Source organism: Portunus trituberculatus, chromosome 42 (genome assembly GCF_017591435.1).
Source record: "Portunus trituberculatus isolate SZX2019 chromosome 42, ASM1759143v1, whole genome shotgun sequence".
Taxonomy (NCBI): Eukaryota; Metazoa; Arthropoda; class Malacostraca; order Decapoda; family Portunidae; genus Portunus; species Portunus trituberculatus.
Window position 1 is genome coordinate 25428844 of NC_059296.1, and position 13159 is coordinate 25442002.

General features: G+C 34.9%; 1 protein-coding gene across 3 annotated transcripts in view; it reads right to left on the bottom strand.

Annotated features, from left to right (window-relative positions):
- Positions 1 to 13159, bottom strand: part of LOC123517353 (phospholipid-transporting ATPase VA-like) — a 135009-nt gene that overhangs the window by 23284 nt on the left and 98566 nt on the right. For all 3 annotated transcript variants that reach the window (XM_045277367.1, XM_045277368.1, XM_045277369.1), the window contains exons 14-21: positions 11306 to 11422; positions 10315 to 10575; positions 9608 to 9765; positions 7524 to 7711; positions 7098 to 7284; positions 5762 to 5932; positions 4689 to 4812; positions 1743 to 1900 (exon numbers count right to left, since the gene is read on the bottom strand). In XM_045277367.1, coding sequence (XP_045133302.1) covers positions 1743 to 1900; positions 4689 to 4812; positions 5762 to 5932; positions 7098 to 7284; positions 7524 to 7711; positions 9608 to 9765; positions 10315 to 10575; positions 11306 to 11422 — 1364 coding nt within the window. The remainder of the gene's footprint in view (positions 1 to 1742; positions 1901 to 4688; positions 4813 to 5761; positions 5933 to 7097; positions 7285 to 7523; positions 7712 to 9607; positions 9766 to 10314; positions 10576 to 11305; positions 11423 to 13159) is intronic.

A 13159-nucleotide genomic window follows, 5' to 3' on the forward strand; every position in this document is an offset into this window, starting at 1 on the left:
GTGTTCAGTATCATCGGCCAGCTTCCCTTTCCTAGCCATAATTTCCTCTACTGCCACTTGGGATCTCATTCTCACTTTCACTGGTCTCCTACCCACATCACTGTATCTTCCTAGCCTGATCACTTCCTCCACCTCCTGGTCTAGTTCTTGTGTGCAGTCTTGAATTTGTTTGATAACAGTTTTGGCTAATTCTCTTTCTTCATGTCCTCTTGTGAATTTGTTTGGATTTTTCTTTTCCTTCATCACAAAAATCATGAAGCTTTTTCTCTTATCCACTGTATCCCACACCAGGTCTTCTTTCTCTTTAATTACTTGAATCATAGTGACTCATGTTTTCCTGAATTTGTCTCTTTACAACCTCCAAAACTTTAACTTTTTCTTCTTCCTGTTCCTGCTTCCATGCATTTCGTAGTTTCTTCAGCTTGTTTTCACCCAATCCACCTTCTACCCTGTCCACAATCCCATCCTGCACTTTAACCTGTAAGCTCCTTAAGGAGTTTTCGTAGTCTTGGCATGTGGCTTTTAGTACGTCATTTTGTTTCTTTATTTCCTGTATCTCTTCTTTTTATCCCTGATTGATTGCACTGACCTTTTCACATTCTACCAATCTCAAATTCAGCTCTGTGCTTTCTGTTGTCAGTCCGTCCTGTTTGTCCATTAGACTCGACATCACTTCCTTCATGTGTCTTAACTCCCTTTCTACATTGACCAACCTCCTCATACTATCTTTTACTTCCCTAAATCCAGAAAAATCCTTGTCCATAATATCCTCAGTTAATTTCCTAAGTCCAACTGGAGTTTCAACGTACCGTTGGTTTTCACTCGATGGTGTATGTTTTGATTCCGTCATACGTCTGGCAGCACTACTCTGTTCCATCTCTCTCTCTCTCGTTTTTCTTTCCATATACTCGATCCAAAACTTATTTAATATGGAGACAGGAGAACCTATAGCCCCCTTTCTCCTCTGTACATACTTCTAGGCCAGTCTCCAGCTCCTGTTGTAGCTTTTCCCTACGAGTTGCTCAAAGACGTCTGGTCGGCACGGTAACTATGCAGAGTGTGTGCATTTACCTAGTTGTATTGTACAGGATTCAAGCAGGGCTCATAGTGTCCTGTCTCTATATCTCCATTTATCTCATTTTTCCTTAAAGTTATGCACATTATGTTCTGTAACAACTTCATAATCCAATGCATTCCATTTTTCCACTGTTCTGTATGGAAAACTGTATTTTCAAATATCCTTCACACACTGCCTCATCCTGATCTTTACATGTCCTCTTGTCCTTCCATCTTCTGTCAACAGCACCAGGTCTTCTTTGTCTATCTTTTCAATATCATTTACTATCTTATACATTGTTATTAAGTTCCTACATTCTCTTCTATCTTGTAAGGTTGGCGGTCCCATTTTTTTCAGTCATTCTTCATATGTGAGGTCCCTTAATTCCGGCACCATCTTTGTAGCAATCTTCTGAATCCTTTCCAATTTTTTATATCCTTTTTAGAGGTCGAACACCATAACACTGCTGCATATTCCAGCCTTGGACGTATCATGCCTGTGATGATTTCCTCATCATATCTTTATCCATGTAATGAAATGTCACTCTTATATCAGTCAACATTTTATATGATAGTCCAAATATTTTGCTTGGACTATCATATAAAATGTTGACTGTGTGTGTGTGTGTGTGGGGGAGGGGGTGTGTATGACTACATCCTAGTACTCTGGTTGATTTAAGACTCACCAATGCAGTAATAAAGAAGAGGATAATAGACTGGTAGAGTGCATCCAGTATATTGAACCAGAAGGAGCTGGGCTGATACACAGAACTGGTGCGTCCTTGAGAATAGAGATGAGGCTCAGCAAGCAACACTTCCTCAGGAGCATCTTTATCATATATTCCTGAAACACACCAGAAGTGAGGTAAATCACAATGGCTGGACCAAGTTTGAGGGAAGGTTAACCACCACTGCCTTACACTCACTGCAGACAATTACTAAGTTCTGCTGTCATAGGCAAGAATTACATAAAAAGACGAACAAAAAAATCTGCCAATAACTGCTGCAGTCCCAAAATGTCCCTTTTTCATACACACATATTCCCTCATACATACTGATATTTCATATATTAGGTCATTTTATCGAGACTTAGAAACTTTGAAACGACAGTTTGAACATGCTTAGTGTTTCTCACTGATTAATGGTCACCTAAATGGCCTAAAACTTCATGAGAATGAGGGTTTTATTTTCAAACTGTATCAGCTCCTTAATAAAACTTTGACCATTTCAGTCAGCATACAAGATTAACCCCTTCAGCACCATGATGTATTTTCATATTCATTCTGGTTACTATTTAGCAATTTTATACAGCTTCAGAAACTTATGTGGGGAATCAAGATAGTAAAGACTCTGGCCATTTATCTTCTGACCATAGACCCTTCCTAATGTAAATAAATAAAATTGTCTAGTCATAAAAAAAATCATAGTAAAAATGCGTGTCAGTACTGAAGGGGGTTAAAGGAAGGCCAGAATGTTTTCCAACATATTTCTATATCTTTGATTAACACAATGCATCTTACAAGACCCCCAAAAATATGGAAAAATATCAAATTTCATGTGTCTGGTAGACAACTAGATGTCAAAAAAGAAAAAATATTACATTTTCTCTTTCTGACCTGAATATGAGGCCTAGCTGGAGCTGTGGCTGCCTTCATATGTTTATTGATTAAAAGACCCACACATGAGAAACAAGGGTGATATTCACACATGTTTATCAGGCTCCAGGCATGTACTAAGTGTCTGTATGCTTAGCTATAACAAAATGAATATCTGATATTTGTTAAGGTATACAAATTATCATTATTCGTAGCAGGTAACCACAGGGGATGGGAGTTATAGAGATCATAATGAGAAAGATAAGAATGGTAGAATTGTCATCTTTCATGATTTGTACAATCATGTTATACAATTATCTCATAATTTGTATAATAATTGTTATACAATCTTTTCTCACTTTCAAAAATGAAATGGTGGCAACTCAACAAGGAAGGCTTGAGAAAGAAGAAAGCAACATCAAACTGAATGAAGGAAATCTGAAAAGCTGGGTGGAAAATTAAGATGTATGTAACTGAAAACATTTGACAAAAAGAAAATACTAAAATTAAGTTCCTTATCAATAAAATCTATATTATTTGTCTTTAAAATAGAGGTATTTGATGAAAGTAATGTATATATATATATATATATATATATATATATATATATATATATATATATATATATATATATATATATATATATATATATGGGATCCTCGCAATTCGACGGGGTTAGGGCAGTTTTTCATTGGTCGAATCAGTGTTTGTTCGAATCGTGAAGAATTTTTCCCATAAGATACTTAAGAATTAGGGGGAATAGGGGCCAATGTCCAGCCTAGACCCCTTCAAAACATCACTATAATCTCAAAAAAACACTAACTTAGACTAAAGGCTTCATTTATATCTAACTTTTTTTTATTAAACACATTAGGATGCTGTACAGTACATTTTTGGAAATAGAAACACTTGCAGCGGTCATGCGGTTCTTGTCCCTGTTCTTTCAAATTGTTAATACTGTTGATCTAGGGACCCCCATTTGCACTGCAACAACACTGTGAGCTATATCTGCCTCACACTTTCTTATAAGCTCAAGCTTATCTTTGAAAGGCAGGAAATTGTGCTTCTTAGGGCTGGGGCTGGAGGTGGCTTTCCGTCATCTTGAGTCAGACGAAACGCACCGTTTTCCTCTAGCGTCAATTTTTAGTCAAATTAAGATCTATGGTTTCTAATTAACACTTTTATAATAAAATTAATTTTCTTGTTAATTGGAATGATGCTATAATCTCAAATCAATAGAATCTTGATAAGTAGATGTAAATATATTTGTATACATATATTTTTTGTCCTAGCCTAACAGTGAAAAGTAGTTCAGTTGTTTGTTTAAATTTCTCTGGGACTGCGACATTCCAAGGCAGAACTTCCAAGGAACAACTGGCCAAGATGAGCAGCTCTGTTGTTTATGAGTGGACAAAGCTGTCTGAAGAGTTTCTCATAGGGAGCATTACAGGCCAAAACTAGCAACGAAAAAATAACAATGGCTTGCTGGAGCTGAAGGGGCCGCCATGTTTGTTTACAGTTGACAGATGCGACAACTGCGGAAGTGAGCTTCTGTGTGACGACCAGTGTCAACAAAAGATAACAGTCTTCAGAAAGTTGACAGAAAAAGTTGATAGAAAAGTGCTAGTGTGACGCACAGGGTAGCGTCGGTTTACACTTCCGCCTGGCGAGCTGGCGGTTGATTTGACCAGGCAGGTGGCATGCGAGTTATGAATATCGGATCAGCGAGTCAATTGGTGGAACCTTGAGGATTGGGTATTAATTAACTGAGTTCGAATTGGCAATAATTTGAACTGCGAACCGTCGAATCACAAGGATTCCTGTGTGTGTGTGTATATATATATATATATATATATATATATATATATATATATATATATATATATATATATATATATATATATATATATATATATATATCTTTCAATACCAACTTATTTACTAGTATCACAAACTATATTTCATGACAGTTGAAAGAAAGAACAGAAATGTAAGTATTGTATGTACTATCTACAGTGACGAAATCAATATTCTTACCAACAACAATGGGAGGTATGGAAGTGAAGAACAAATTGAAAACCATCAGGTACATTTGGTCTATCATGCTGCTTCCACTGAAGCCATTGTATAGTTGGTACCACAGCAAAATCAGCACAAAGGACTATAAAAGAAAATAAAAAGTTAGCAGTCAGACAACAATAAAGTATAAAGTACTACCCTATTGTTCCCTCTATCTACAAAACTGTTAATACGCATACATTTTCACAATTCCCTTCTTACTAAGGCAGCTTCACATGAATATTTTCCCTTTACTGAGCCACTCAACAACTTTTCTATCTCTGCAAACTCCACCACTTTTAAAACTTTCTACTTTTCACTGCTTTGGTTAGTAAATTTTCTTTGACATGACTATTACAAGTACATTTGCTTCTTAATTTTAGAACTGCATTTGAAAATAATTATAAATGATTCATGATTTTGTATTATTACTTTAGAACATAAATCAAAAGGATCATAATCACAACTGTATTCAGCTACTATCAGATGTTGGAGTAAGACATTTTTGTAAACTGGTCCATTCATTTTTAATATAATTTGTTTAAACTAAAAATTCACCATGATTTTGACATCATGATGTGCATCTCTTTCTATCTTTTATCGCTATTTTCATGCTAACTGCTCTACTGATCTTATTACTAATTGCATGCCTCCCCTCCTCCTGCAGCCTCGCTGCACAAGACTTTCTTCTTCCTCTAACCCCTATTCTGTCCAATTCTCTAACGCAAGAGTTTACCAGTACTCTCAGTCATTAATACCTTTCTCTAGTAAACTCTGGAACTTCCTGCCTGCTTCTGCATTTTCGTCTTCCTATGACTTGACTTCTTTTATGAGGGAGGTTTCAAGACATTTGTTCCTTAATTTTGGCTAATTCTTTACTACTTTTTCAGGGAACCCGCATTTCTAGTGGGCCTTTTTTTATATATTTTGTTGCCCTTGGCTGGTTTCCCTCCTGCATAAAAAAATAACTTGATCTAGCTGTCATGTCATTTGTGATGTTTCCAAACCACACACATCAATGGTTGCCAAAAAAGCACTTTTTGTACACTTACAGCATTTTTGTAGAAGAAGTAGAGTATAATGCGTGCAAGGCGGTTGTAGCACCAGTGGCCATGCACCAACAACAACTTCTCAAGATGGCGAAAGCGTGCAATGGCATAATCTGAAGCCATCACAGCCTGCCTGCCTTCCAGTCCTGAGATTCCGACTCCTACATCAGCCGTCTGTAAAAGTCAACTGTTCTAACTCTCAAAGTAACTAATTTATAGTAGCTTCATAATTTGTATATACAAAAGAAAGATCAAATTTGACAACACAAGACATAGAGGACAACACAGAGTAATGTTTCACATAGAAAATGAAAATTAACAAAATTGGCATTATGTCATTGTTTAAAGATGATTAAATGTTTCTAGGAAATATTCAAAGATGGAAGGAGCTACTGAAAAGTTATGCTTGTTTCACAATTAACAAGACAAGACTGGGGATGGTGAATAATGAAAATATAAAGATTTCTAACATAAAAAAAAAGAAAAAAAAAGTTACAGATCATACTGATGTGCATCACATCTACATACAGACAGTGAGTGACAGAAAAGTGAACATTTTCAGAATATGAAGTGTGGAAATCATAAAGAGCATCTGTTGTTACTCTGTAATAGTAAATTAGACAATGACAATTTTTTTATGAAATGGGCTTTCAATTATCATATATAATACTTGACCTTTTTTTCTCTATCACTGCAATGTTATGCCACCAATTGGTTGAAAATTTTCCAAATACGGACCTTTTTTGAGCTAGGCAGTCACTTGCATGCTTCTCTTACACATGTCCACTGGAGGAAACACACTACTCCTCACCATGTCCAATGTGCCCATCATGCAGGCTTATATAATGTTTTTTTTGTCATAAATGTTTAGACTGGAGAATAGTATGCATACATGGCTCTTCTCTTTCATGTGAATTCAAATTCCATTTACAAATTTTCTTATAAATTTGAGTGCTTTATAATACTATCATGATAGCAAAAAGATAGATTAAGTGACAATCATAGTTTTCATGCTTCACCAACTTATGGTGAGCTTGTAGTGTATGAAATAGCCTAAGAAAAAAGATTTCCTTGATAATTTATCAAAATCCACACCATACATAGATGTCTATCTTTACTCACTCCATAATTCCATGGTTTATTCATAAAACCTACAATTACTTGCCTACCAGCAGACATACTATTAATTATTTCAAAATGATCAAGACACACTTATAAATATATATTTCCAATTGCCCATCTATAGACAAAAACCACAAGCTAAGTCTACTGTTTACTAATGTAATAAATCCTATCTCTTTACAATTTACATAAAAGCATACAAAGAAGCATTAATTACCTGGATCATGGAGACATCATTGGCACCATCACCCACAGCCAGTGTCAGCACCTTGAGGCTATCCTTGGCACTACGCACAATGAGTGCTTTCTGGAGCGGTGTGGCACGGCAACACAAAACTGCACTGCACTGCTTGGCCAGACTTAAGAATTTCTTTTTAAGGTTGGCTCGTCGATCCAAGATGTATCTGGAATTGAAAATCAACAAATCATTGTTATAAATCTGAAAATTAAGGGAGGAATAGATATTCTGAGGAATAGGTACATAGGTATTCATTCTCACAAACAAGTATGTACTTTACAAATATTTTACATTTTCCACTTAATGATTGTCATATTACTTGTACATCCAATTTACATAAGCTTGACTGTTATAAACTTATATGTTGCAAATGTAATATTACAAAACTATCAAAGGTTCACTCACAGAAGAGTCCTTCCATCCACCACAAGCCCTCGCTCTTTGGCTGGAGCAGAAGACTGGCCACCTGGAGGCACACATTCTCCATTGACCTGAGAGAGTTCCCTCAACTCTTCCTGCTGCTGGATTTGTTGCAAGAAAAAATTGATGGTGCGCTCTGCCTGGTCTTTGGTTCTTGCATTCAATTTTATGATCTGTAATAAGTAAAACAAAAAAGCTTAAACACTTAAGCATGAAAGGTACACAAGGACTTGAAAATTATGTACCAAGCTCTTACAATTATCTATCAAAGCCAGACATGGGCATGATTATGGAAATTTATTAGGATTTTATTTTGATTATGGTCTGGAATACTTTTTTGATTGTGATTAATTATGATCAATTGTTTTTTTTCATTTTTCTGATTATGAGTCAATTATGATTACTTGAGTTTTGCTGTTTTAAATTAAGGTCTTTTTTTTTTTTTTTTTTTTTTTTTTTTTTTTTACATGATTATGATTAGATTATGATTATAATCACATTTTGCTGTGATTATTTATAAAAAAAAAAACAATGATTAAGTACTGTTCAGTTCAGTACTAGCACCAATCGTGTTTGCTGCTTATGTTGACAACATCCCAGAAGGAATAACTAGCTACATAAGTCTTCTTGCTGATGATACAAAGATCATGAGGAAGAGTCTCAAATCAGGAGGTCTGTGAAGCACTAACTCAAGACTTATTCAAAATAAATGAATAGTCAATGAAATGGAAGATGGAGTTTAATGCTAAGAAATGTAGTGTGATGGAGTTTGGAAAGAGTGCCAGGAAAACAAAAGGTACTTATTACCTGGAAAATGAAGAAATTAATAAAAGGACAGAAGAAAAGGACCTGGGAGTAACCATTTCTAACACAATGTCATTTGAAAAGTATATTAACAAGATCACAGGGAAAATTTACAATCTACTTGGAAATATCAGAGCAGCATTTACTCATCAATGAAAATATAATAAAAAAAAAAAAGTTCATAACAACAATGATACATCCACATTTGGAGTATCCAGCATTAGTGTGGTCACCAAATCTAAAAAAAAGATAACGGGAAGCTAGAAAGAATAAAAAAGTTGCAACAAAAATCCCTACTCATCTAAGTGAATATAGTTATGAAGAGAGGTTGGAAAAACTGGGATTAATGAAACAGTGTGTGCAAAGACCACACATAAATTTAAACAAAATTCTGATAGAAACGGATCAGGAGGCAGGACAGCACAAGCCTAGTGTGGCTCTTTTCCTGTATCTCACAACTAGGTAAACACACACACAATGGTAACCAGTTCCACGACTGATAATCAGGTAACATGTTTAAACAATATTATGTAGCTCTGTAGCTAAGCATTCTCATTTCTCACACAAATTTGCTTATATTAGCAATATTATCACTATTCTTTAGAAATTATCACAAAAAGAACTTGATATAATTACAAAGGTTTCTAAATTTCAAGTATAACAAGTCTCAACATAGATCCCTTCAGTTAAAATAAAGTTTTCTTTCAGTACCAAAGCTCATGGGCAATTTGCATTATGTTACTGAAAGATATTGCAGCTGATGTTTGAAATTTTGTATCATTGTTTTTTTGTGGGAGAGCCAGTGGTCCACTTTGCACCACTGATCCACCACACCCCACCTTCCCCTATCATGGTAGAAGAGCATGCAAGTAAAAACATGAGACAGTGCTAATACTTTCAAAACACAACTTTGACTTGAAAGTAGTGTTTCATGGAAATTACAAATAAATAATCACAATAATCACATTTTTAGTCAATGATCATTATAAAAAAAATTGATTATGATTTGATTATGATTACACAAATTTTACGCTTTTTGATTATGATTTGATTACAATTATGTAATTACAACAATGGATTATGATTTTTTTATTAGTAATCATAACCATGCCCATGTCTGATCAAAGCTCCACTTTCCTTTATTTTTAAAGGAGCTAAACCTCTTTAAAGTCTTCTGTGAAATATCTAACATTTAACATTATTACTATAGAAAATCCTTCCTAAAGTAGGTAAGACTGTTGCATATGAGCAACTTGTGTGCTAACCTCCATGTTAGGTTGGAAGAGTGCACAAGAATAAGCAATGTTAATGGCAGTCTCCTGCTTGTCCCCAGTGAGCACCCATACAACTATCCCTGCCTTGCGTAATGCTTGGATAGTCTCCGGCACTCCGTCTTGCAGCCGATCCTCTATCCCTGTAGCACCTGCGGGCAGGAAAAGCCAAAATAAGCTTTTAACATAGTACCACTGTGAAGGAATTCCATTGAAATAATGGAAATAGAGAATAAAAACACTTTAAATGTCCCACTGCTAATAACAATCAATACTGAATAAGTAAGATGACAAAAAGGAAAAGCTTTGAAATGTAAACTGGATCATGTACTATGTATATGAAATAGAAAAATTCATGAAGTTAAATGAGAACCTTTACATAGTTACTTATAGGACCAGCAACCTGGTTGTTATTACTACAACTGACTATAAGTGAAATACAACAAGAGGAAGCTTAATGTGTTTGATAACAACCTCAACTGTCACTTATTTTAACATCCTTCTGCAAGGAGAAAATTTATAAAGCATAGGTAAAGCCACACAAAAGTCATCTTGCAATGGAAGCATGTTAAGTGTAACTAAATAAAGCATTGATAAAAAAAATACTGTACCACCACAACTTAAACATATGTAGCTCTTCCACAGTCAAAGGTATATCAATGTTTGACTAAGAGTTTCATAATTCAAATACATCAACCAACCTAACAAACTTAGATTTTTTTCTATCCTGCAGTAAGAATCATGCAGCTTGCGTTCCCGGCCACCCAGAGAGTTCTCAGCCACACTGTGTCCTGCTGCCCAAGATTCATACTCAGAGTCACTCAGGACACGTTTTGCCATGCACAGGACTCTCAGTCCAAGCTTGGAGTAAGTATTGAGGTGCTGCTGAGTGCGAAACACTCGCAGCTTTGTTTGTTCGTCCACATCTCGAGACAAGTTATCAAGGATTGCAGAATCTGCACCTGTGGAAAAAATTGCAATTACATTATATTATATTATCATTTTTACATAGTAATATCTGAGATGACCATGAAACATATCTAAGTTACACAACATGTACTATTCTAAAGACAATTACAAAATTATGAAAAAAAGTCTAAAACAGTCAATAAGATATATTAATTGAAATTTACTTGCAATGTCCTCAGAATACATAGAAGTCCTCTCCTACTTTAATGCATGCCTTTTTATGTCACATCAAAGGGCATTAGGTAGGAGACAAAATGAGGGTAAATGGAAAAAAACAATAGAAGTATATGAATCTCAATAATTTGCCTTGAATATATGCAAACAGGAAAAGTGACATAAACTGTATATAGAATTAAAACAGATGCATCTCTGGTACATGTGATGGAAAAGAGAGCATGAGACATACAAGCTAAAAAATGAATAAATAATCTGTGTTTGAGTAATTGTACCAATAATAATATATATAAGTGGGACAGGTGTAAAATGAAAAATTAATCAAGATATGTCAGAATTCCAAGAAGCTGTTGTGGTGTGAGAAAAATGGACATTGAAAACAATGGAAGTGTAAAGAACAGACATATAAAGAGATAAAAACACAGAGATTGGAGGAATCAAGAAAATTATGGCAAGGAGGTTTGGCCACACAAAAAAGAATGTATCTGTGAACAAAAAAGCATGTAACTCTATCTAATATCTTATTTAAACAATACTTATGAGGCTTACCCTTGCAGTAGAGAATCTTTTGATAGGTGTGTGGGTGTCTCACAATGATGGACATCCTTTTCCGGTTAGAGTCAAATGGCAGCACGTGAAGCACCTCATATTCACAGAGGCCAAGGCCTGTTTAGAGAGACAGCAAGTCAGTCAATAAAGAAGTAAAGATTATTGTTACAATCACATTATTCATGATTGTATGTCATGTGTAGCACAGCATAAATATTCTTCCCACATGAAAGAGAATCTCGATAAAACTATGACAGTACTGAAATGTTGTATCTCTTTCTTTTATTGCTATTTTCATGCTAACTGCTGTACTGATCTTACTAACTGCATGCATCCCATCCTCCTACAGCCTTGTTACACAAGGCTTTCTTCTTCCTCTCATCCCTATTCTGTCCAACTCTCTAATTCAAGAATAAACCAGTACTTTCAATCATTCATACCTTTCTCTGTAAACTCTAAAACTCACTGCCTGCTTCTGTATTACCATCTTCCTACAACTTGACTTCTTTTAAGATGGAAGTTTCAAGACATTTGTCCTGTCTTTTGACTAATTCTTTACCAATGTTTTTAGGAAACTTGCAGTTTAAGTAGACTTTTTTTTTTTTTTCCTTTGGCTAGTTTCCCTCTTGCATAAAGAAAACAGACTATATATAAAAGTAAATATTTCCTGAAAGCTTGGTTTACATAAAAAGTCTTACAAAGGTTAACCAATTCAGTTTTTGGACATGTCTTAATAAAAACGTAAGTGCATGGAACCATAGGTGGGCATGATTATGAAAATTTAAGTTCAATTAGCGATTACCAATTTGCCAGCTTGTCAAGTCCAATTCAATTATATCTGACTTGGATGCCAAAAATCAAAATCTGAATAGCAATTATCAAATTTGATTAAATTTCTAAAAAATTATTCCACATTTCTTAGTGATTTTCAATATTTTTAAAGGGAATTTAATGTTTTTTTTTACCCTAAATAATCCATTCTAACTAATACAAAGAGAAACCAACATTTCAAGATAAAAAAATGAACAACTTTTCTTCTGGCTGAGGCTGGAGCTGTCTGTTTCATTGTGGCATTGCTCTTAGGGAGGGAGCAGTGCAGCAACAGCAGCATACTCTCATGATGACTGGCTCTTAACTGATGTGGTGCGTCACTTAAATGATATGAGGCATGTGCGGAAAACGAAAAAAAAAATGTATTATACCTACTTTACACTTGTATAATATAACCTTTTTATCATATGTATATGATTTAATAATCAATCATGACATTTTACATATTATATTAGAGAGAAATACAAAAGTGTGAATAAAATAAAATTCTAAAATATTTACTTGAGAAAATACAGAAATATTTACGAAGAAACTGCTATTGCGAAAAAACAAAGACAATGTCGACCTGGATTAATAGCAAATTGTTTAAAATTTTTGGCACTCCTAATGAAATTATCTGATTCGTTTGGTGGGGGTTAGTCCGATTTAATTATCCATTTCAAAATGCGAGTCCAATTAATTGGATACTCAGACTTCCAAGGCTAGCTGGCTAACATGAAGCAGCTTCTAAGGACAACAAGCCCAACATCATAACGGATTTCTTTTTCCCTCCTTTTTGATAACTATCAACTATTTTAATTTTGACTATTATAGAAATATATTGTTAACCCCTAAAACTCGAGGACGTTTGGTTTTACGCTCGCGTTAACTCGGCAAGTTTGGCGAGAAACGCACAAAATAGCCTCTATTTACATACTGATTACAATTGGAAATTCAAGAAATGAGTGAGTACAAATGGTGTTCTGCCCACAAGCAACTCCTTCTCTTTGTAATGGAAAAAAACAGAAGTCTCTAGATGCTATG